This window comes from Fusarium fujikuroi, chromosome FFUJ_chr05 (genome assembly GCF_900079805.1).
Source record: "Fusarium fujikuroi IMI 58289 draft genome, chromosome FFUJ_chr05".
Lineage (NCBI taxonomy): Eukaryota > Fungi > Ascomycota > Sordariomycetes > Hypocreales > Nectriaceae > Fusarium > Fusarium fujikuroi.
In genome coordinates this window covers 952,834-977,924 of record NC_036626.1, presented here as the reverse complement: position 1 = coordinate 977,924, position 25,091 = coordinate 952,834, and the positions used below count along the sequence as shown (strand labels likewise).

General features: G+C 49.9%; 6 protein-coding genes, besides 1 other annotated feature; 3 read left to right on the top strand and 3 right to left on the bottom strand.

The window, feature by feature from the left end:
• Window positions 1-4,469: 4,469 nt before the first annotated feature.
• Window positions 4,470-4,551, top strand: a tRNA (tRNA-Gly).
• Window positions 4,552-5,412: 861 nt separating this feature from the next.
• FFUJ_07064 (probable MBP1-transcription factor, subunit of the MBF factor) lies at window positions 5,413-7,718 on the bottom strand (the record flags this gene model as incomplete). XM_023577275.1 has 4 exons in its annotated part: window positions 5,413-6,995; window positions 7,041-7,214; window positions 7,265-7,460; window positions 7,644-7,718. 4 exons carry the CDS (start codon window positions 7,716-7,718, stop codon window positions 5,413-5,415), a joined length of 2,028 nt encoding a protein of 675 aa, XP_023430370.1.
• A 668-nt stretch (window positions 7,719-8,386) lies between these two features.
• FFUJ_07063 (probable centractin (ro-4)) lies at window positions 8,387-9,678 on the top strand (the record flags this gene model as incomplete). XM_023577274.1 has 4 exons in its annotated part: window positions 8,387-8,695; window positions 8,744-9,199; window positions 9,251-9,565; window positions 9,616-9,678. The coding sequence occupies 4 exons, from the start codon at window positions 8,387-8,389 to the stop codon at window positions 9,676-9,678; spliced, it is 1,143 nt and encodes a 380-aa protein (XP_023430369.1).
• Window positions 9,679-10,558: 880 nt separating this feature from the next.
• FFUJ_07062 (uncharacterized protein) lies at window positions 10,559-10,981 on the bottom strand (the record flags this gene model as incomplete). The annotated part of the gene is made up of 1 exon (XM_023577272.1): window positions 10,559-10,981. The coding sequence occupies one exon, from the start codon at window positions 10,979-10,981 to the stop codon at window positions 10,559-10,561; it is 423 nt and encodes a 140-aa protein (XP_023430368.1).
• A 2,469-nt stretch (window positions 10,982-13,450) lies between these two features.
• On the bottom strand, window positions 13,451-14,995 carry FFUJ_07061 (probable DFG5 protein; the record flags this gene model as incomplete). XM_023577271.1 has 3 exons in its annotated part: window positions 13,451-14,017; window positions 14,067-14,311; window positions 14,368-14,995. The coding sequence occupies 3 exons, from the start codon at window positions 14,993-14,995 to the stop codon at window positions 13,451-13,453; spliced, it is 1,440 nt and encodes a 479-aa protein (XP_023430367.1).
• A 3,009-nt stretch (window positions 14,996-18,004) lies between these two features.
• Window positions 18,005-19,230, top strand: FFUJ_07060 (related to ERV41-component of copii vesicles involved in transport between the ER and golgi complex; the record flags this gene model as incomplete). XM_023577270.1 has 3 exons in its annotated part: window positions 18,005-18,092; window positions 18,140-18,727; window positions 18,776-19,230. The coding sequence occupies 3 exons, from the start codon at window positions 18,005-18,007 to the stop codon at window positions 19,228-19,230; spliced, it is 1,131 nt and encodes a 376-aa protein (XP_023430366.1).
• A 2,108-nt stretch (window positions 19,231-21,338) lies between these two features.
• FFUJ_07059 (uncharacterized protein) lies at window positions 21,339-24,648 on the top strand (the record flags this gene model as incomplete). XM_023577269.1 has 2 exons in its annotated part: window positions 21,339-23,556; window positions 23,609-24,648. The coding sequence occupies 2 exons, from the start codon at window positions 21,339-21,341 to the stop codon at window positions 24,646-24,648; spliced, it is 3,258 nt and encodes a 1,085-aa protein (XP_023430365.1).
• Between the last annotated feature and the right edge of the window lie 443 nt (window positions 24,649-25,091).

The following is a 25,091-nucleotide window of genomic DNA, read 5'->3' as shown; positions in this document are numbered from 1 at the left end:
TGCCAGTGGGACGAGCCTTTTGTTGATCGCTCCGTGCGACATTTTTGACATGATCTCATGTGTAATTCAGAAAGGACCGGGGTTTTCATGATGAAACATTAATCGGGGGCATGGAATGAGATCCTAGAAGCAAGTGTGAGATTGCAATGTCATCACAAGCTGAGCCGGGCTGGATCGTGTCAATCAAAGTTGATCAAGGAAACTCGATGAACCGGGTGCTCCAAAAAGTCTCCAGCCATCAACAGCTGGTCATGGGGCCGTCGAATAAAGTCAGAGCAAATTGGTTGATGGGTCGTACTGGGACCCCGAGGGCGTGTTGTAAGGGTCGTTTCCTGCAGTCTGCACAAGATTGGCATCCCTGTTTTCAGCCCGAGATTTCCAACGAAGGCGTCAGAGGCACAAAAGTCGCTTGGCCAAGCCGGGCGTCCCTGGGCCATGATGCCCCACGATCGCACTGCAATCTGCTTCGAGCCCCCAGGGCCCAAGCCCTGCAGATTAGTTGACTGACCAAACCCAAATCTGACCGGTTTGGCGAGGGAGTGACGCCAGAAGATGGGCTAAATTGAGCATTTTCAGCTGAGGTGAGCCCTACTTGTAGCGACGCCATGGACTAGAGACAGACCCCTGCGGCGAGCTTGTTCCAAGCCAGGGGTGTATCTTAGCGGCCATTGGTTGAGCTAGATGGGACGATGTCGAGCCTTTGGCCTTTTGGGCAAGACAAGGCTACGTTAGTGGCATGGGAATCGGGCAAGTCTCAAGCCTCTGTAGAGAAGGAATCCCTACTGCATCTATCGAACCGTTTTCGAACGATCTAAGGTAGTGACAATTGGCTTGGTCCGACACGTACTGGCGCACGAGATCGACGAATGTGTCCACATCGCAATAGGGCTTCTCAAGAAGCTTTGCGAATCTGGATCGTCAGGCTGAGCGGTGTGGTACATTTATTCAATACTGGTGTAATGGCGCCGACTATGTCCCTGCATGAGGCGCTGCCAATGCAACCTTGAACAACCGATATTTGTAGAGTAGCAGCAACGGTCGCGGTCATAAAGGTTAGTACGAATTCTTTTGCTTCTTGGACATTTTCCCTGTCCACTGTCGGTGTAGGGCGCCTGACGAAACTGGAGTGGTCTCTCTGCGAGGAGAGACAGGCAAGCCCGCCTCCGCGTACTGTAATCGATACTCCAGCAGCCAAGCCCAGTGGAAGTCATCATAGGAGCATCAATGGCGGGGCTATTGTCATTATTCGACTGCCTCTGCATTCGGTAGAAAAGTTGTAAGTGATATTGCATATGGAGCTAACCACGATGGTTGCCATGAACTTTTGTTGGGCTGGAAGAGTCTATGCAACTCGAATTCCCTTTGACTGGTGAAGCGCCTCATCATGGGTTTCTGCGTCGTTTCGGGAGCTTCTTTGGAGGCTGAGAGGACCTCGTATTGGAATCTGTTCGTTTGATAGGTTTCTTGGTCCAAGCATGCCTGTGCTGAATCATGACGATTAATGAGCATTTCTCCCCGATTTGATGCATCATAAGGACGTGTCGCGTGGCTGTATACCACCCATGCCACGCGGAGATCGATGCCTGCCGCTGTACAAGACACGGCACGACGCGGGACAGCATGTCATTGCAGCTGGAAGTGCTTGCTTCCGAACTAGAAAGTTGAGTATTGGTCAATGCATCCATCGATGGATGGAGATCCCCGTCCTCCCGATATCGTTGCCCTTGGGCTGTGGTGGATGCTCTGGTCTTGGGGATCGTCCAGTGCAGTCCTGATTGTGACACTGAAAAGAACCGACCCAGCTGAAACGATGGAACCATGATACGTGATTGGATACAAGATTGGAAGGAATGGGACCGCCTTCCCTTGTTTGGCGCCGGGCTTGCAAGGGGCGCCTGAAACTTGACGTTCACACCCAACCACGGAAGGAAGTAGACCAACCACATTGTATGTACAAGTTAAAGGTTGCCGCTTAGATCTTGCTTTATCGAAAAACTCAACCAAGGACGTGACTCAGTTCGTCAATGTATTGCATGATGCATGATGCATCCGTACTGTATGTACTATCATGACAAGGGTTCGCAATTATGATATCGCCGCGCATTATTGCCCAGCGTCACATTGCATTGCGAAGCGACGGTTGGCTGTGGTCGTCTCCGAATACCCTCTCTTAACTCGGCTAGGTTCTGACATTCAGTCGAAGCAGTTCGAAGCCTGTTTGATTACTTATTTCCAATACCGAACGGGCCATCGCATGCTAGTTCATGATATCTCACAAGCCACACAGACGCATGGTTCAGGTTGACCGTCAATATAATATTGTCTACAACAATTCATCAGTCTCGGCCAAGCCAGTGTCTCTCTTTTCCCCTGCTGGCGCTTTAGACCTTCCCCAGCGTTTTGGTAGCCAATCATAGACCCAGGATCGGCGACGGCGGTAACCTTGCCCAGCTGGACTCATTGTCAATACGATGGGTCTGGGCTTCTGTCAAGGGCCGTGGAAGTGAACTGTCAGTTGCCATCAAAGAGAGTCGCGGGTAGACCGCTAACAATAAATTTTTATTCAGGCTCTCTTTACCTTCCGCAGAATCTCGGATTCAGCAGCTTCCTGCCGAGTCAGTCGTGACTACGACATGAACCCACCCCAGGGTAAACCGATACCCTACTGTTTTCTAGAAGCCACATTAGGGCGTCTCGTCGCATTGCAAGAGATGCGGCTGCGCCGCATGCAACGCAATCTCTTTCGCTAGGTAGTTACAAAGGCTCAGGCCGAATTGAAAAAAAAAAGGTTCACCTTGAGGCCAGTGAAAATACGAGGGTGAACCCCGTCTTTACAAACATCAATAGGATAACCCCGCGCGTTCCGAAGAGCCCTTTTCATTCAGAGAGGTGCATGCAATCCTACTCTGAATGGGTTTTCAGCCGTGATGGGATTCGTTTCCTACTTCATCATGCTTGCTTGGCCATAGTGCACATCAAGCAACGATCTTCAGATACGCATCAGTAGCGTTTCCATTGGGCTGTCTGGGGTGGTGACCGAGATTTCTAGCGTTCTTATACGATGATTATCGCCTGCGATTTGATGATGACAAGACAAGGATGTAATGCGAGTCCTATGCTTTCCCTCCATGTGGGTGGCTGTCTTGCGCTCTTGCAGTATGGCTGTGGCTGTCTTACAGGCTGTGGATGCAACATACGCCGCATCTCAACACAACGTCGATTTTCGCAAAGTGCAACAGGTAATCTTTTTCTCATACAACCCTTGTCTCGGCAAGTACCTCTAGCAGAAATATCGGCCGCTCTGCAACTTAATCAGGCGGATTCCTTTCTTTCGTGGATCCACGCTGACATTCTGACACGGGGATGCAAACTCCGCCATTTCGTCCTGGCCTGGCTCTGGGACTAACAAGAACTCCTAACCACTCTTGGTCAGTGTTCAAAAATAGCACCCTGTTCAGCCTTACGAGCCAGTCCCCACCACCTTGGTCAATATCCTTGTCAATGTCACATTCAAGTCCAGTCAAATCCTCGCCAACCCTGCAAAACAAACAACTACTGGCGGAGAACCTCCTACGGATACGGAAAGCTCCTTCAAATCATATCAAGCATCACAGATATATACCTTGTCTAGGACTTTTCTCCCTCTCTTCTTTCGAACCAATGCTTTATGCGTACAGGGTATAATACCCGTCTTATTCCACTTCTTAGTCTCGAGTCATCCAGGGCCATCGCTCGAATTGCCTTTTTGAGAGTTGGCAAACTGTTGCCTCCAGCCTCGTGTTTGAACGTGGGCCTTGCTGACAAGGAATTGACTTACACAAGTCTGACTGGCGCAGCACTACAAAAAATACAGATGGAGAACAAGCTCGGCGCAATTCTCCAGCAACGGATTGCTCGGCCTCATTGATTGCGCAAGATACGCGACGACTCTTGCCACTCTCACAAGTCAATTACTCGCGTTCGTGTCCAGTTTCAGATAATTCGGGCGCGTCTAACAGCATCCCAATCATCATCATCACAAGCTATGGTTCACGATGAAACAATGACATTCGCTCCACCTGGGATGTCCAACCATGAACCGGCCATTACATCTCACCGCTTGGCCTAAGCGCGGATCTAACCAACCTCTTGATATCACACACCACTAAAGCCCAGATATTGAGCTTCACCATTGACTACGCAACGCCCGATTCTCGTGGCCGTTAATTATGCTTACTTCAGAAAGCCTCAATCTCGGCTGGTCCTGAACCCACTTTGGTTAGGTTTCCACTTCACATGAATTGATGAACTCACATGATTTAGACTCATGCGGTCAGCTACATTAGTCGATTCTCTTGTCTTAGGGAAAAGCAAATAAATCTCAAGATCCTTGTACTGGAGAACGAGACGCAAGTCCACTGACGATGAACTTGATCCACAGAAGCCGAATATAATACTCGCCAACGACACGCAAGACATGGAACACCACAGCGTAATTGGTTTAGTGGTAAAATTCTCCGTTGCCATTCGAGCAGCGTCGGGGAGCCCTGGGTTCGATTCCCAGATTACGCATCGCAATGATCACTCCGATGAGGGGGCAATTCTTTTGCTTCGTGGCATGCAAAACCCTTTTTGCTGTTCTATGGGAAACTTGTTGTACGCAAGAACTGAGAGATGCTGGTCTGTTGAAGAAACAGGTGATCTGACTGCCCCGATATCTTCTCATCAAAGGAGGTCCCCTTACACATCATTCGAACCATCTGATTCGAGGAAGTTTTGTCCCGAGCATATTTCTCAGGTGGAACGAAGAACATGGCTTGCGCATGACCAAGCCTCTTTGAGAATATAACTCACGGATCACCGCTCTTAGAAATCAATATCAGCCGAGTTATCGGTGCTGGAGCCCCTCCTGTTGGTGTACTATGGTCAAGTTGAGCAAATCGGTAAGGCACAGAAGCATGAGGCTGGCTGACAAGCCTCGGCGCTATCCTCACAACTTGGAAGTTAGTGAGTGCCTCGGTTCCGATAACTTGGAATCCCCCCTCTATTGAATGCCTTGGCGTCAAGCCGTCTCCGGCAGTGCATCTTAGTCTGATTGACCAACTCTGACCGTTGACCTGGTGGTTGGTTCTCAAGTGCCACTGACAGACTTCCCCGGAAAAAGCTAGTTCTGAGTTAAAGAGCAAGTGTATTTCATAGGCAACTATCAACTCGCCTGCGCTCAGGTCTATCGCGCAAAATTGCATACACCCATCGCCCATTCCTTTAGAAACTCTGCTTCTGCTAAAGCCTCCCAAGACTAGCAGAGGATTGATCAACCCCGTAACTATGCGCGCCCCTAACCAATAAGGATATATATAAGTACCTTCGTCAAAACAAAAGAGCAAGAGAATAGAGGAGCTAGATCCGCAACGGAGAGCCCAATGATGTTCACTAGATGCCACCTGACAGCTCCATTGGTTCGGACTCCATAGCGCCGACCATACCATCCTCGTCCCGCTCTTCCTCCATCATCTCGATCAGGCTGTCGAGATTCGTGTCCAAGCTGTCGCCCTCCTTCGGATCCAGGCACCTCTTGAGAAGTTTCCTATACTTTTCAATCTTCTCACCCGTGCCCACCATGCTCAGCGCCTCGACATAATCCGTCTCGGCTGTCCTTTGCTCAGCAAGCAATGTACTTAATTGGCGGGCGAGACTCAGCCTCTCTTCGTATGACTCCTCCTGCACGCCTCCATCGCCATTGATGCGACTGAGTTCGCTATCCACTGACCGCTGAACATGTAAGCGGTTCTGGTGTGTGATGAGTGACAGCACCTGATGCTTGGCTAGGTTGGCTTCTTGGTTGTTTTTGGACGCCGCTTCTTCTGACTCGAGCTGCCCCTCAGCGTCTGTGATGTTTTGACGGAGGGCATTTAGATCTGCCTGGGTGTTGGCTAAGATTCGCTTCGCCTCTGCCTCTGCTACATCCTTCTCCCGCCATTCCTCTTCGTAGCTCTTAGCTAGATCCTGGAACTTCTCCATAATCAGGGGTGTGATCCGAGACTGGACAGTGTTAGCTGCCGCAGATTGGAAAGCCACCGGGGGGTTCCGGTTCGCCTTCTCGAGCAGTGCATCCTTGAAAGAAGCATGCCGTTGGGATTCAGGGGCAAAAGGAGACGACGATCGTTGAGGTCCTCGTTCTTTTTTCGTCGCGTTCAAGTCCATAATAAGATCCTCTGCCCTGACTCCTTTGTTATTCGTAAGATCCGATGAAGCGTTGCGTCCTAATAGTGCTCTTATGCACTTCCTAGCGTTCCGATGCGCCGCAAGGTGTAGTGCTGTATTTCCGTCGTTATCTTGAACATCCAGCAATCTCTGAAATGCGCTTGGTTCTAGGCCCTCCTGAAGTTTGTTGAGAATGTTGTCCAAGTAGTATCGTGAGCATGATGAGTTGAATACTCTGCCGTTCTTCATAACAGCCGCATGATGTATCACTGTACAGCCCATATTGTCACGAGCATCGAATGTTTCGAATAGCTCTTTCATCACGACGGGAAAGCTCTGCTTCTCGTAACAGTTCGTAAAGTTTACTGAGTGCATGAACGGTGTCTCGCCGCGTATGTTTCTGACAGTGGATGATGCGTTAAATCGCTTGAGTTGTTTGACAACATCAACGTCTCCCATTGCAGACGCCCAGTGAAGCGCCGTATGATCCTCCGCATCGATCGGCCAGTTAGGTTGAAAGTTGGCGGGTGGATCAGGCTTCACGGCTGGTTGGTCTGTCTTACTGAGGAGGAAGTAGTCGAGAAGCTCATCGCCGTATAGCGCATGCTGTTGCTCGGTAAGGTCTTGCAGGTTGCTGTCGTCTCTTCTACGTTTCCGTCCTGTGCCTGGCACTTGGGGCATCTCGAAACGTTCGTCTTCGGCCATGTACGATGCTGATGCCACTGTAAGGTTATCTGGTGTGTCTTCGTCACCCATTACCGTATCGGGATCATCGTGAATTACGGGCGCAGGAGCTGGAGCTGGAGGCGGATCTGATAACTGTCAGCTGGATCCTAACTGAATCACACTCGACATACTGTTCCATTTCGGTAGCGGAGGCTTAGACTTTGGTCCCTTGGGTTTGCTAGCATGCCTGGGAGCAGGAGGTGGGCTCTCCGCACCAGCGACATATTCAAAGATGGGTCGCAATCGATCGAAGACACTGTGCCGCTCTGCTAATGCCTGTCCGCTCTCGAGTGGTATCCAAGTACCTATGCAATGGCGTTAGAAGATAAGCGGCGTGTTTGAGGAGTTGGCGAACCTTGATATTTTCCATAGCCACCTTGTATTTTCTCGTGAACGTCCTTTTGCACATCTCGTTCGAGAATTCTGGTTCGAGCTGGCTTATCGAACCCAGCAGCCTTCAGAATATGTGTCGCATTGATCCAGTTGTCGTGCCTCCTTCGCATCACATGTTCTTTGAGGTCACCACCAAACTGGAATTCGTATACAGGAATCTGAAGGAGAATTGATTAGTAAAGGCATTGAATAGATAGTACTAGTGGGGGATGGTAGTATCAGGGGCAAGCTCCATCAGAGACTTCTGCTGCTCATGACGCCCCATCCTCAAACGAATGTTGTTCAGAAGAATGCACCAATAGAGTCACATAAAAGAGGTCGCAGCGACTGAAAAGACTTACACCACTGTATACTGCGCTGTAGACGCCAGGTCCAGAAGCAGCAGCAGCTGCTGCATTAGCATTGGCCTTGACCATGTGGGCGGCTAAGATGAAGCAATTCTGGGACCATGCGTGGTGGTGATGGGACGAGGGCGAGAGGATTGATCGGGAGGATTAGCAGGGCAAGATAGAACTCGTAACAATCATCAACGGCAAAAGAGAGGCCGAATTGAACGTTGCAAATGGGCTTTGCAGTATCGTCGAAAGCTCTTCCCAAGGTTCAAGTTGCCTAGGTAATATGAGTTCACGTCAAAGACGCGGTCTACGGTTGACGAGACGCGCCTTCACGCGAAGCACTTAAAGTGCTGCTGCCTGAGGCGCTGAAGAGATCCCTCGGACTCACGTGACTCGAGTACTGCCACGGGGCGCCTCCTGAAGCTGGCAGATTGCTAAGTAGCGGGTGAGGCATTGGCCTCGACGGGATTGATTGGCAGGGGTACAACAAACAAATAGACAATACCAACCAACACTCGGAACTTTCTTGAAAGACCCTTTATGGATACGACGAGCTGCAGACGCACTGTGGGTTTCTTTGTTTGTTAGTTAATACGCGAGGCCTCGAGGCTATTACTCGCTGCGAGCTCAGAAGGACCAACACTGGGGAGCTCAGCCGGGACTCGTATGGTAACAACAAAGACGTCGGGAACGATATATTACAGCGACGACATACAACACCCAGGGAGAAATTCTAAAACCGACACGCCATGGCCGACTCTTTACATAATGCGCCTATAGTCCTCGACAACGGATCTGGCACCATTCGAGCTGGTTTCGCAGGCGATGATCTACCAAAATGTTACTTTCCCTCATGGGTTGGTCGACCGAAGCATCTGAGGGTTCTCGCGGGTGCGCTCGAAGGCGAGGTATTCATAGGACAGAAGGCCTCCACGGAATTGAGAGGGCTGCTCAAAATTCGGTATCCCCTCGAGCATGGTATTGTCACCGACTGGGATGATATGGAGAGGATTTGGGAGTATGTTTACGGTGAAGGTTTGAAGACTCTCAGTGAAGAGGTTTGTTGCTCAAGTGCTTAGCCGTGCAATTGTACTGATATCTTGCAGCATCCTGTTTTATTGACGGAACCTCCTTTGAATCCCCGAAGCAATCGCGATACGGCCGCCCAGATCCTCTTTGAGACATTCAACGTCCCGGCACTCCACACATCTATCCAAGCCGTGCTATCACTATACGCCAGTGGTCGAACAACCGGTATTGTTCTCGATTCCGGTGACGGTGTTTCTCATGCTGTGCCTGTTTACGAGGGTTTCGCCATGCCCAGCAGTATTCGCCGAATCGACGTGGCAGGCCGAGACGTGACTGAGTACATGCAGACGTTGCTACGGAAGAGTGGATATGTCTTTCACACGAGTGCTGAGAAGGAAGTGGTGAGGCTAATCAAGGAGAGCGTCTCTTATGTCGCTCATGATCCACGGAAAGAGGAGAGGGATTGGGTTGGCGTAAAGCCCAACGAGAGCAAGTTTGCCGAATACGTGCTTCCAGACGGCTTCAAGCTCAAGGTGAGATTCTTTGTTCTCTGCTCAATGTTGGGACAAGCTAACGGATTGAAGATTGGTGCGGAACGTTTCAGAGCACCCGAGATTCTCTTTGACCCCGAGATTATCGGCCTCGAATATCCTGGTGTACACCAGATCGTTGTTGATGCTATTAATAGAACAGATCTCGACCTACGAAAATCTCTCTACAGCAACATTGTGCTCTCCGGAGGTAGCACATTGACAAAGGGCTTCGGTGACCGTCTTTTGACAGAGTTGCAAAAACTGGCTGTCAAGGATATGAGGATCAAGATCTTTGCGCCACCAGAGAGAAAGTACTCTACCTGGATCGGAGGCAGTATTCTAGCTGGATTGAGCACATTCCGAAAGGTCAGTGATATTAACTTGTTTCCTTTCATTACTTTACTAACGTGTGACAGATGTGGGTGAGCATTGACGACTGGCATGAGAACCCCGACATTATCCATACCAAGTTCACGTAAGAATGGCGTATGCGTGTCACCCTTTGACTTCGCACCTTTGTGATGCAGCCATAACGACGAAACAATCGGACATGAACATGCCCGAGCTCATCGACACTGATTCTTTTTCGCCGTCTGGACTTTTATGATCGAGATGACCTTGACCCTTCGTGATCGCAAGCCCTCACAACCCAAACCAACCCCTTTGACGCGCTGCTGTTGTTGATAGAGCGATGCAGAAGCCTTGCATGGAATGGAAGATTTAGTGCTGCTTGGTGTGTAGAGACACCAGCGCAGTTGTAGACAACCTTTGCCAGATAGAGGAAGCCTAATGATACCCTGATGTGTTGAGATTGTGTTTAGTTTTGTGAAGTTTCTCGGCCAAAGAGTCTTTGTTTCTGAGCATAATGTTATATACAAGAGGACACAAGAGAACCTAGCACTTCTGGTCCGAGTGATGAAAAGACTTGGGTGAGTTTGTATATCTTAAGATGCCTTGAGATCGGCTTATTCTGGCACCCTGATATTCATTAACGGCAGTGATTTTGCTTCCTGAGAACACACGATCACGAGGGTGAGGAGTAGGAGTGATAAGTAATGATGCTTTTATAATAGAAAAGAGCTTCGCTCGGGGGGTATATGAATCTTCACCAGAAACAAACATCATGCAGGCAAAGCAAGAGTAGAAGGGCAGTTTCATATCGCCCGTCTCAATTGTCAGTGCCAACCGTACATCCGGGGTATAATTGTCAACCCATTTGCTCTGAGGTCCCCATTACATTTTTCGCCCAATATCAAATCCCTTTAACGCCAGTCGCTAATTCATATCTTTTCGTACAAACACCCTCGATCATTCTTTTCTTTTTCTTATGTTATGTCTTATCTTGTCTTGTCTTGTTGTTCAGTCTCGGCTGAAAGTGCTGCTGACACGAGCCCAAAGCTTCGTCTTGGAGCTCATGGAGCTGCTGTCGCTAGCATCAGAGCCGGCATCGCTGTCCTTGCGATGAAAGACATTGCCGGCGCCGCCAATACCGACATGTCCAGCAGCCATTTGGTCACGGGCAGCAATGCGGTCGTACTCGTCGTCGAGAGACACAGAGGGCTGCTCGCTTGCGCAGTGGACGTTGCCAGCTCCGCCGATGCCGCTGAAGAAGCGACGAGAAGTGGTAGTAGTGGTTGTGCTGGGGGTCACGACGGTGCGGTTTGACGAGGAGGATGATGTGGTGTCCTTTGAGGCACGAGAGATGTTGCCGTAACCGCCGCGGCCAGAACGTACGAAGACGTTTGTGGAGGGGGAGGGCTCAGTGAGGATGTAGCTGGGCATTGTGGATGTAGTTGTGGTTGTGGGCGTGTAAGTGACGTGGGTTGCAAGTTGTGATGATTTCTCAGTGTTGAGGATGAAAAGAGGATGCAATTGATTCAATGTCAAGTTGTAGATTGGATTGTCAAGAGTAATAAGTAGAGCTTGAGAAGAGAAAAAGAGGTTGTCATGATGGGAAGAGCTTGGGTAGTTATACCACGACTCAAGCTTATTCAAGGGGGCCACAGCATAACCTTACCTTGGCTTGGACACAGTCAAACCAAGCCAAGCCAAGCCAAACAAACACAGCACAACAAACGCAATTGCTGATACTTTTTGAGCTCACCCCACAAATGGACCCATCTTTAGATTTTTTTTTTCTCTTCCTTCTCTCTTGTTCCTTCGCTTCTCCCCGCATTTTAGATCGCCATGTCAATACCCGCCACTCCCTGATCCCATAGCCGCCAGACGGACAGGAGACGTGATCACCCAAAGAGTCAGCAACTCCGCCAGTCTAGGAGCTGGAAGGCAAAAAGTCAGAGCTTTTTTCTCGTCTCCTGACATTCTTGGTCAATTGCGCTTTGCAGTTAACGGCAAGCACTGTGCGTGTGATCCAGGAGCTGTTCCTTGCCCAGAGAAATGGCGCTGTCACGCGGTCCCCCCAGATTTTTAACCAAATTGTGTTCCTGGATCGTCTAGAGTTTTTAGTATGTAAAAATTACCCCATCGAAATGCACTCCCCTCGAGCTATTGGTCGCATGGATGCGAGGATCCACGACTAGGACGTCTTTGCGTTAGCGTCATCTTGGAAGACGACGACGTGCTTTGGATATTGGATATGACAAGCCAGACCCAGACCCAGTCCCTGTCCAGATAATTCCTTGCAATTTTGCCTTGTGATGCCGTCGTCATGAGGGGAAGCGTAAGTGTCAGTGTAATAGAACACGTTGTCAATGGGACTCTGTAATTGAATGGGGCCTGTTGGTGGTGAGACCTTGAGACTCTCAGCCAGGTCGATCAGAGCGATCAATAGACTCCAAGCCATGCATCGTGAGTTTGGAGTTTGTCTGTAGCACAGTTGGCTGTACGGAGTAACAGCTCTCCACTTCAGACGACAAACATGACCTCAGTCTGATGTACAAACACTCAAGGATAGTGACCACATCTTCGTTCAACATCTTTAGAGACAACAGGCTAGCAACGGCCACTCCCGCCCTAGATCTAGGTCGTGTCCCTCAAATCTTAACTCAACAATGGTCTTTCTCATTTTCGAGAGCCAATTCCCATCTTTTACGAGATAGAAACGTTGATATCCTATCGTCTCACCAACTTGTGCTATGCTCTGACCGAGATCTCGAAGCTCCCCATGTTATCAGATCCGAGCCCTGCTTGGCCCGTCTCTTCCCCAGATCTTGTTCCAAAACGGATATGCTCCATCTGAATAGACTATTCTGCAAGTAAAAATAGACATACCGAGTACGAGAGCAGTCCATCAACACCGAACTTTCCGGCTTTCCGAGTATTCCGAAAATGTCGCTCATACTGACCGATTTCGAGGTGTTCCGTAAAGTAGAGCGTCTACTTTCATCTCATGCCATTCCATCTTTCGACGTGAAAATGAACGTGATCTTTATGTGGCATGTTGTTGTCGTTCCGAATTGGCAGTAGATAGTTCCGTATGGTCGGTCATGTGCCAGTTTGTCAAAGCCTCTGGAGATCTTCGAGAAAGAAAGTTTCACCCCACTATTAGCCTCATGACAGTGGTTTCCAGCGACAACTGGTATCACACTCGAAGATGCAGTCATCGTTCTTTCAAGGCTTCTCCTCGGTGTTAAAAGACCTGTTAAGAGAAACACAGCTTGTCTCAGTCCCATAGTGGCACAACCCCATCACCAATCATACCATGCCCGAACCATTGACGTTTCAAGGTGACCGTTAAAGCATCACCTTCCATACCGCCTCCGTTTCGTGGCAGTGTTCAAATTGCCGAATATCCAGAAGCGAGATATTCTATGGAGATTATCGTGATCTGCGCGAGCACGGTGCAAAACATACCGACTTTTGTCAAGTTGGCAACAAACTCTATTGTGCTATAATATCAATTTTCTGTGTATGACACAGTTTCTCGAATTAGACTTGCGTGGTCACGACGAAAACCCATTAACATTTCAGTCAATGCTCAATTTGGTCAATTAGACCGTGTTGTTGAAGTGCTTGTGTCGGTCGCTAGCTGTATAGCAAAGTGTCTGGGCCTTAGAACATTAGTAGAATTGTGTGGATGTCCTCACTAGTTGCAGAGCACAGCGTAAATGGTAAAACATTATAACATTTAGAGAATAGATATCCAGCCTACCAGGCTATTTAGGTCAAGTATACTCCATCCAACGCCCCAGAGATCATTTCTTCAGATTCCAAATACAAGGCTGCAAAAGAAGCACAATTGTGCATGCCGGACTTCGTCTTTCGGCATTTTCAGAAATCGAGAAAGATCCTCTATTTGCCCATGCTCATCCAGCCAAAGATGCCGCATGCAAAGGAGAGAACCAAGAAGGTGATGATACCAGCACCAGCCCTGTCTGCAGTGGTCAAGGGCTTGTAGGCCCTATCAATCTTGCCGTCTCCGACATTGCCGGCGTTGGGGTTACCCTTGGAGGTACCTCCAGTCTTGGCAGTGACAGGAGGAGGAGTGTTCTCCATGAGCAGAGACGAAACAGCAGCAAGGACGTTCATCTGCTGGCCGGCACCTGTCTTGCCATCATAGACACCGCTGGCCCACTTAAAGCCACAAGCACGCTTTGTGTCACCTCCAGTACATTGCTTGATGGCAGCTTCGGTTGATGTCTGGAGAACAGGAAGGATCTTTGGCTTGATAAAGGGAGCGAGATGTGTTGCCTGAGACATCCAGCGGTGGACGTAGCCCTTAAATGAGTACATATCGGTGGTGCAGGTGCCGTGGTTCTCGCAGGCAATCTCGACAGCGATATCCTTGGGGAAGAAGTTGCTAATAGTAGCGTCGACCAATTTATCCAAACGTTCCTCCCATTTCTGCGAACCATTGGTCTGAAGAAGTTAGTGGATTGTCATCAGATTCATGCTTAGGCCAACTTACATGATTGTACATGAAAGCAGCGCCTTGGAGGAAGACGCCAGAGTTATAAGAGAACTGAGCCTTGTTGATATCGGTACAGTTAGTTCCGACATGAGCACCGTCATAAATCTTATAAGTGGTAGGGTCAAGGAAACCAACGCCCTCAATCCAGTCCCAGGTCTTCTCAGCCCAGTCGGAATAAGTCTTGTTGCCAGTGTAGCGAGCAAGTCGGGCACCCAGGTTGAAGAAGCATCCATTAGCAATACCTTTGACAAGTTAGTACAGAATCGAGCGAGGTAAATATCTCAAGAGGAGCGCTGACTGTTCTTGTAATCGTAACCGTTGTTAGTTCGAGGAATTTGCCATCGAAGACCACCGTTGCAAGTGCTGTCATGTCGATCGGGATTGGCCTGAGTGTTGAAAACGGCCTGGGCGAGGGCAAGCCATCCAGGCTGGTCTGAAGCAGGGTTGGGGAAGTCCAGCTCGGCAGCCAACATGGCAGACATTCCCCAGAAACCTTGGTCGTCGTTTCCGAGGGACAGAGTAACGTTGGCGGGCTGGTAGTCCTGATCATCGCCGACTTGGAACTGCATGCCCTGCATCACCATTTTGTTGTAGGTAGAATCGCCGGTGCATTTCCAGTAATCCATATACGTCCCCCACATAGCACCACCTTCCCACCAGTAGTAGTCACCATTGGGGGGAGGACCAGGTAGAATACCAGGAATACCGCCAGGGTCGTCTCCGTGGTAGTATGTGATCAAATCAGCGGCCAGTTGCTTGGCTGACTTCTTGATGTCGGCTGTTGCTAAAGTCAATGTCTGTTTACCTCTGAGCCAACATGTTGGAGGGACCGCACCTGTGGATGCAATGCTATAAGGCGACTGGGCATTAGCGAAACCCGTTGAGGCCAAAAGCGCAACGGCGCCGGCTGAAAAAACGGACTTCATCGTGGGCGAATGTGAGTGAAATGAAGCGAGCGAGATTGAGAGCGAGCGATGGAAATCGACGGGAACGAGCGGTAGACGCGCCCAGTGAGGGCTTGGCCGAAATATCGATAAAGCTGTGAAATTTATCGAAAAACAGACCGAGCAGTCAAAGAGTGTGAGTCGATCTGACGGATTAAAAGGACAAACGGTCGACGTAAAGTCTGCGATGAATCGATGTTGTTGAAGAAGTCAAAGTGCCAAGGAAAAGAAATGGAAACGGGCGACGGGGGTTAATGCGTGCGTTAGTAGGAATAGGTACTTGCCGCAAGGTAAGGTACATGCAGAAGCGCGCAATGCAATTAAAAGGGAGGGAGAAACAAGAGGCTCGAACCAATGAGATTGACGGTGGATCGCGAAGAAGGAGGGTGACACGAGCTGTTGAGTGGCTCAAACGGAGTGAGCGAGACCCGGAAAACCGTCACATTAGCGGCGTCAGGTACCTATTTTTGCTGCGTTGGGTGGGCGGGCAGCATGATTACGCATTGATACGAAGTAATCAGGGGTTGGGGAATGGTTTGAGCTGATGGATGGTTCGTTCTTATTTTGATCTTGCGCTGCAGCTCCAGCGCAGTTGCTCAACCGTATACGCTCCCTTTACTCTGTAACACGAATACTATATGTCCTCAGTTATTCCATCCAGCAGTCAACAGAGATGACCGACCGTTGTGTTCTGGAAGGTTTACGCCGTTGCAAAGAATGGTCTCCATTACAACCAACGTACGACGCCAGCCCTGGAATCCAGACTTGCCGTGCCTTGCCTGAATGGAGGAGCCCGCCCTGCAAGCTTATTCCGCCCCGATTCACCCATTTCTTTCGCTTTTGCCGAAAACCTAATTGACACTGTTATTTGCCTCTGCTAAATGCTCATCTCCATGCTATTTTCCTCTTCCCTGAGCGCGCTTTTGGTGTCGTTAATGCTTCAAAAACAAAACATGTCGTCGATATCTTTGTTCAATGCCAAGGCGCTTATCGGCACACTTTTCCGATTCGCGACCCAGGGTCTGGTATGCCAAGATGCCCAGATGCCCAGATGCCAAGTTTACCTTGTCCCGTTGTCGTTCGCGTGGTCTCCCGTCTCGGCGCCGAGATGATTGCCTTCAGGTAGGGGAGCACGTGATTCGTATTCCCGTTGATCGGGTTTAACAGGCTTCAATTACAGTTGAAACCGTAGATATCTAAACATGTGAGCTTGATTTAAGCAATCTACATCCATGCACACCAACGCTCGACCCATCTACTTCTCCATATTCTCCATTTACTTTATCTCGGAGGATCGAGATGGTGGGGAACTGGTCCGAACCAACTCTGCCCTTGAAAATCCCCCAGAAAATGGATGACGGACCCAGTATTCATTCAACAGTGCTGAGATGATCGCCTTTGTCGAGATACAGTCGGACCGAGCAGGCTCCTATTAGTGGTGCTTCCTGTAATCTTTTGCCTTCTTTCAGTTGGTAAACATGGCGATCGTGACGAAACATTATGGCATTTTCGCTCCTAAAATCTCCGTTAAACCATACTCCTGCACTTGATGAGTAAATGGGACCTAAGTGACCAATATTTCTCAGGCAGGATCATTATCATAGAAAACTATTTGGATATTCGTGTATCGGTGTCTAAACAATCCCAAAGACTCAGAATAGTCAAGACGGCGCAGCGCCTATCGTTGAGCAATTTCTTACGAAGTACAGCATAGATATGAGTTTGATTCCGGGATACTGGATTTCTCGTGTTAAAATGGTATCTTCCTACGATTTCAAGCATGACTTTTCGTTCTACAAATGACTGAGAAAGATGATCTTTGCTTCAGCTCTTGTAACACTGTCGAGTATTTGTCTATTGAATCTTTATGGTCTGAAACGCATCACAATTGAGCGGCCCGAAATCTCACAATAGGTTCTATGAAATACCCAAACATTGATTTGCCATGAAAGCTGCCTCTATTAATTCCAAGCCCAATTTGGTGGCTTACACTTCCTCCAATAGACATATCAGAGCCCGTTGCCCGAAACGTACCTTCGATAGACACCTCCACACGTGGCCCTATATCTGCACTTGAATCGTCTTGAATGAAATAAAGTCGAATATTTTCTAAAGTCAATTCTGCCAAGTTCAAGGAATGGTCTCCGTTCCGGCCGCAGCAATGAGAAATAAGCATTGACAAGGGAAATGTCTGTTCAACTCTAACAGTCATCATACCCCTAATCCAAAGCAGTTTAGACACATTCTTGTGGCAACTTCGGTGACAATATCCATACTCGAGTATGAGTCCCGGGCTTATATCTTCTTTTATTCATTTGAAATTTCATACTTGAAATCGAAATCTCGGTACGGTCTGTGATGATGCTCGATGCAGCCGTTATCCTAGCTGGTGCCTCAAAGCTACCCTCTACCAGCCTCATGATGGGTGATCACTAGTATCATATGTTATCATGAGAACTGACCATGTTAAGCTAGGAGGTTTCGAAGACGCAGTGATGTCGCTATTTGTGCTTGTAGTGGAACCGCTACTGGAGTAAATCCGCTTTAAAGCCGACCTTGATTCAGGAACAAGCTCGGTTCGGCGACACTTTATCCCATCTTGGCTTTGTCCACCAATCAGCGACTGGACCCTGACGACGCTGCTTCAGGGGGATGAGTTTAGTTACAGATAGCTGTCCTTTCTGATTGCGGCTGTCAGCGCAACGAAGCCACGACATCGAGAACTCCCAATTTCGTTCACCAACAAATTCTCGGTCGACTTTCGAACAAACCTCCCAAGGCCACTGAAACCGGTTCCAATTGGTTTCCAGTCCTTCGACCGTTATTTCACCAAGGCATGCGGCAATAGGCTCAAACACCTTTGCGCCTTTGCTGTCGATCAAGCGGCTCTCGACCATAATTTGCGACAGGACCGATTTCGCGACGTCGCAACATCGAAACAGCTTTCATTGTATATATTCAACCTAGCGGGACTAGAAGACTTTTGCAAAGATGATGAACGGAATGGAAAAGTCGGATTATGACGAGGATAGGTTTGGTCCTAAGGAGGGAAGTTTGGTCAGCGCTTTCGATGCATTCCGTATGTCTCTCGTTGCTGCTGAGATTATGTGCGCTAACTTTCGACAGCCAAATCGAAGCCGCAATACATCCAACGAACATCGGGAGGTGGAAAATGGACAGTCGCCGTGTCCATCATCTCAATTGTCCTCATCTGGGGCGAACTCGGTCGCTGGTGGCGCGGCGCAGAGTCTCACAACTTCGAGGTCGAGGCTGGTGTTTCGCGAGAGCTTCAGATCAACATGGACATCGTGGTGAAGATGAACTGCGACGATATCCATGTCAATGTCCAGGATGCGTCTGGCGATCATATCCTAGCTGCTAAGCGTCTCAAAGCCGACAGGACACTCTGGAGCCAATGGGTCGACAACAAGGGCATGCACAAGCTCGGGCGGGATAGCCAAGGCCGCGTCAACACTGGGTCTGGATACAATGAGTTGGGATACGAGGATGAGGGTTTCGGCGAGGAGCATGTTCACGATATTGTTGCGCTTGGCAAGAAGAGGGCCAAGTGGGCAAAGACACCCAAGTTCAGGGGCAATGCCGACAGCTGTCGTATCTATGGAAGTTTGGATTTGAACAAGGTTCAGGGTGATTTCCATATTACTGCGCGAGGCCATGGTTATAGGGGTAATGGCGAGCATCTCGACCACAGCAGTAAGTCGGACGACTTGTAGTTCACATCATATGCTAACCAGGTCCCAGAGTTCAACTTCTCGCACATCATTTCGGAGCTTTCATACGGCCCATTCTATCCGTCGCTGGTCAACCCTCTCGACGGCACCGTCAACACAGCTCCCGGCAACTTCCACAAGTTCCAATACTACCTCTCTGTTGTGCCTACCGTGTACAGCGTCAACTCAAAGTCCATCCTTACTAACCAATATGCCGTCACCGAGCAGAGCAAGGCGGTCGACGAGCGATATATCCCTGGTATTTTCTTCAAGTACGATATTGAGCCAATCCTGTTGACCGTTCACGAGAGCCGCGACGGTATCATCAGCCTGTTGGTGAAGATCATCAACATCATGAGCGGTGTCCTCGTTGCTGGACACTGGGGGTTCACAATCAGTGATTGGATTCACGAGGTGATCGGTCGGCGACGACGCAGCAACGGTGGTGTTGGTGTGTTGGGAACCAAGGAGGGCTTTGATGAGTAGGTGGATTGATGAAGAATACAAGCATGTAGCATACAGCGCTGCTGGAGAGCCAAGCAGAAGGAGTTATGGCTTGGGGTTATATACAATTGATTTATGGAGTTTAGGTTAAAACATGGGTATTCGGTTTTAGCATAAGAATTGACAACAGATTTGCATAAAGCAGCAGCCAATATTTGTGAATTTGCCAAGATGTTCTGGTCGACTACCCTGTAAAGCACTCGGCGATAATTCGTCTGCTCGTAGCAAGGATGCATTCTTGAATGTGGCTTGCAGAGCGCAAAGCCAAACGCCTCTTCTCTACAACAAAGAACCAATCCTTTTCTTGCCCACCCCTGGAGTTAAAGTGCTTTGCCCGATTTCTTATGATGGCCGTATTGAAAACGCCGCCATGCTGATATGGGAAAAGGCAGAAGCATGGAACATTCCAGTCATGAGAACACCACGGAACTACGGAAAAGGCCATCAGACGGAGACCCTTCTCGACGATGGTAGTGCGTGGAATAAGGCTGTCAGCATCTGATTGTGCATGTGGTCTCAACAAGGAGAGTCTGGTGACTCAAACCTCAAGAGACCGCGTAATCAATTGACCTTGAAAGCGGAGCCTGATGACTCTGGAAATGTCTCTCCTGACGATTTGTTCTTTTATTAGTTTCTTTTTTTATTACTGTTAATAATGTGATGGACCTGGGCTGAGGTGAGGTGTCTCCGCTGGTAAATAAGGATAAGAACCAAGATGTTGATCGTTGATGGGTCAAGGGTTTAAAGAGGTGGGGTTCTTCCATTAGAAGCCTATGACGACACCAGCGACAGCCCAGTTCGAGTGGAGACAGACCTGGACTGGACTCGTATGTAGCTTGCTCACGATGATGCATGCTCATGCTCGAGCTTATTGATTCGCACGAGATCGACCAAGGTTCACGGTTCGGCACGTCCAGTCTCTACTAAGGTGGTAGGCGAATGGAAAGCTTCGTCGCCTCATTCCTTTCATTCCTCGAGCTCTAGGAAATGTCCCTGTCGATGAAGAACTGGGCCTTGGTTTGATTAAGGTGGGCTCTTTAGATCCCGACCGCTATGGAGGGTGACCCCGTGCGAGTTTGGTCTTTCTTTGTCTCTTGACTTTTCAAGTTTGTTGGGTTTATTTAATTGAGACAAGAGACAGGGCGGGATAGGCCTGGATCTGTTCAACTCGAGACGGGCGTTTACATGGACCGTTTCGTGTAGCAAGGGTTGAAAGAGACGGGACAAAGAGTGAATTCGACAATTGGGTGGTACTACGATAGATATTGGATGCTTGTTTGCAGTTTAAGTCAAGGCGTTTGGTGAGGCTCTGTGCCCAACTCGACTGTTTGGACTCGATATTCTTGGTATCATCTGTGGATCTTGGAATCGTATTTCGGGCATACACGAACCCTAACAAATGATCAAGAAATTGCCTGAGATAACCCAGAAAATAACCATTCTCTTCTCCCCAAGACTACAGATTCTATCTGAGGTTGCATTGAAGTTGACTCTACTAAAGACCTGATTGGCTTCGGTCTCAGAACGCCCAGCATCAGCCGGGCAGAACAAGAGACCTTCTGCCACCCATCACGATATCTCGCCCAATCCCGTGCCATGCTCTACTGCACAAGCAGCATCATCTTCCATCATAGCCACAGCAGGCAGGCTTTCACTCCCAACCCCTGTCAGAAAAAGCCGTCCACTGAAGTTTAAGGGCTCCACGCACACTCACACGCTGGAGCCGGGCACTGATGTCCATGCCCATGCCCATGCCCACGCTAACTGCGCCTGGATGAATCAGAATCAAAGCCCAGCCATTCATTCATTCCGGGATGCCCAGTTCCTTTCTTCTCTCTCTCAGCAGGTTCCGTCATAGCTCATCTTGGTTACTTCCCAGCTTTTTCCCCCTCCACCAAACCACTTGTCTCCCGTCCCCTTCTTTCTCATACAAACATACAAGCAAACAAACCTAGATTTCGCTGTTGATTTCTCGTTAGGCGTTTTCTATACTAAACCTTTGGATTTACTTCCATTTTTGACGAAATTCCCTCTTTTGGATCCTCATAACTCTATCGCACAGCCTTATACCCCACTTGTCACACCCCGCGATGGGTGACGTCTACAAAGAGTCTCGCGTCTATCGCGAGAGGGACTGGGAGCGAGAAGATGGCTCTTCAGACGACGAGCGCTATCGCAAAACCACAATCAGACGATACAAGGTCGCACCAAGCAGGTCTGATCGCTTCGAACGAGGTTCCGAATTTGATGATGGACGTTCCCATTTCTCCCGCTATGGTCGCTCTTCTGGCGACTTAGCTGAGCACGACCGACGCTCTTTCGTCCCGGATCGTCCTCGCTCTGCCTTTGAAGGAGCTCCCTCCCATGCTAGTTTTCATGAGGATCGTGGGCGAGACACGGCTCCTCGATCTTACGTTTACGAAAAAGAAACTGAACGAGAGACTTATCCTCCGCCACCCCCGCCTATGCCAATGCAAGCGCCTTCTCAGGTCGGAGATCGATCTCGTGCGCCAGCTTTCGTAGAGACCAAGGAAGTTGAGCGTGATTGGGACCGAAGATCTCGCTTTGACGCTTTGTTCGACGAAGACGTCAAGGTTGAGAACCAAATGGTCAGGACTGAACGCCGAGATAACGGCGAATATCGCGTTGAGAAACGTGTTGAGGAACACATCGACGATACCCATGGATGCGACGTTGAGCGATACCGTAAGGAGACGGAATACTACACCCCTTACGACCCACCGCCTCCTCCAGCTCCCGTCATCATTCGACAGCGGGCGCCTGAACCACAGAAGATCATTGTTCAAGAAGCTCCTCCCCCGGCTCCAGTCATCGTTTCCCCTCGCCAGCAACAGCAGCCTGGTGTAGTTGTCATTCGTGAGAGAGAGCCTGAAAGACAGCAGGTTGTAGTTAGAAGGGAGCATCGAGAGCACCGACATGAGCACCGACATCGCCCTTCGGAGGAGGAGTACTACTATCGCCACGAGCACCGCGACTCCCGTGGAGACCGTGACTACGCCATCGAGCGATATGACCGCAGACGTCGTGATCACGGCTACCACAGTGATGACGATGATTATTACGTCCGACGCAAGGTTATTCGTCGCCGCGAAGGCAGCGAAAGTCCCCACCACAAGCGACACTTGGCTGAAGGCGCTCTTGCTGGTGCGGGTGTCACAGCTCTTCTCAACAGTCGCCGCGACAGCTACGGTGAACTACCTGAAAACCGTGGCCGCAAGGTCATTGCTGGGGCTGCTCTTGGCGCTCTTGGTACCGAGGCTTTGCGCCGAGCTCGTAGTGCTTATGGCGATCGCTGGCATGGCGACGATGATTCTCCCGACCGCTCCTCTCGACTTAAGCAGGGTCTCGGAATCGCTGCCGTTGCTCTAGCTGCTGCTGGTGCCGCCAAATACTACCAGTCCAATAAGATTGAAAAGGAGGAGGCGATTCGAGGTAGAAGCCGCCGTCGTGGTTATTACTCTGATGACTACTCGCGCTCTCGTTCGCGGTCCATCATTCGAAAAACCACGACAACAAAGAGCACTAGCCGCGGTAGCCGACGTCGTAGTTTGTCGACCGCAGCCAAGGCAGCTCTGGGAACTGTTGCTGCTGCAGGTATTGCCAAGCACATTCGCAATAGGTCCAAGTCATCACGCGGCCGCAGCAGCAGCAGGTCGAGCAGCTCGCGCAGCCGCAGCCGATCAAGGAGCCGCAGCAAGTCTAGACTTCGCCGCGGTGCCGAGATCGCTGGTGCCGCTGTAGCAGCCAAGGCTGCGCACCACGTTTGGAAGAAGCGCAAGGAAAAGAAGGATGGCAGTGACAGTAGCAGCGATGATGAGTACTACCGCCGAGGCCCCTCGAGAAGCCGGAGCAGGAGCAGGTCCAAGGCCAGATCCATTCGTTCAGAGCGCGGGACTGATCCTGAGCTAGGCCCCGTAGTTGAATACGGCACCGATCCCCTCGCGACGCAACCGCCAGCCTCAACGTCGCGAGGCTACGAATCCGAAGCGGAGGCAAGACGTCGACGCCGTAGACGACGCGACCGTAGTCGATCCGCGTCGTCTGCGGGATCTGACAATAACCGTAAACGCAGCAGAAGCCGACTTGGGGCCGCCGCGGCCGCAGGAGCTGCAGCCCTTGGCATCAAGGAATACAAGGACAAGAAGGACAGGGAGAAGAGAGAGCAGCGCTCTAGGGAACGACGACTCGAACTTGAACGAGAACGCGAGCGGGAAGATGAGCGAGACCGTCGTGGTCGGGCTACCAGATCTCCTTCGCGAACCCGATCTCGAAGTCGTTCCAGGAAACGTGAGCAGTCCTTGAGTGACCGTGACTGTGTTGACTGACCACTATGAAATAGGATTCGACGACTATGATGATCGTCGCCCTCGCTCACGCTCACCACCCATGGCTTCCGGTGGCGCTGGCTTCCCACCGTATCCTATGGACCCTACTCCTCCACCTGGAAATCCTTACACCAATATTCCGGACCGTTCTGCTGACTTCCAGCCGTACGTTCCTCAAGACTATACGGGCTATCCCCCGCCGCCTCCTGGACCCCCTCGAGGACTTTCCACAGGGCCCGCCAACTACCCACCGCCAGGACCTCCTGGGCCACCACCGCCCCCTCCAGGACCTCCGGGACCTCCACCGGCTGGCGGTCCAAGAGCGCCTGACAATGTGAGTAATCCTGTCCACAACCTTGGCTCAAGAGGCCTTGATGAGGGTGCGTTCGACCGTAATGGGAGGGTTGTTGGCACAGGAGAAGAAATGGAAGCTGACTCTACAACAGATAGTCTAGACTCGTCTGATGAGGGCCAGCCGGCCAAGTCGGTAGTGTTTGGCCCTTTGTCACCGAAGAGCTCTATGACCATGAGGCGGCACCGTGAAGAGACAGCAGCCAAAGAAGAAAAGGAGAGACAGGAGCAGGAGGCTCATGACATACTTCATGGCCTTGTACATGCTAGGCCACGTTCAAAGTCTACTCCTCCTGCTATGGAAATGGATGACTACTTTGGACGGAGACGCCGTCATCAAGATGATGACTCCAGCTCGGATGAATCTATCGAAGAACTACCTGACCGATTTGACAGACAGGGTAGGCCCCTAGATGGACGATCGAGTAGGAGGCGTGGTTGGACACGCAGACAAGGTGATTTTCAGTATAAACCCAGACATCGGGATGATTGGGACATCAAAGGAGCTTGGCAGGTAGCTGGGACGGATAGTCAAGCTGTGGATCAGCTCGTTCGTGGTGTCACTGGAGCACTTGAAGGCAAAAGCGGATGGCTCGGTCTAATTGGGAATATTCTTGGAGGACTTCAAGAACCGGAACAGCGGGATGCTATTGAAGATGGAGATCACGAAAGAAGAAGACGCAGAAAGAGACACAGAGACTAACGACTTGACGACTGTGATTGTGGGAACGATTTCTTTGGAAGGATATGATTAATGGTCTGCTTTTCCAGTTGAGCTTTATGATATGATGTTATGACTATTATACATTACGGCCGATATAGAGAAACACGGTTTGATGTCCTTTGATATGATGTCCCCATTCCGTTTATGTGTGTTTGTCTCTAACCTTTCTAAATTGTAACCATCTATATGCCCTGCGAAAGGTGATGCTTTATAAGAAGACATGATGATGGAGCCGCACTGCAGCTGTATAGCAATGTTGATTGAGTATTGCTTGTGACTCAAGTGTGAGTTTTTGATGAATTATTTAGAGTGGAGTTTGTAGGAGAGCTGAAGCTCGATCCTTTGTATTACCTCGCTCGAACTGTGACGAATGGTAGATGAGACAGGCGTCTCGTTTTGAAAGTAACGTATGTGTATGCATC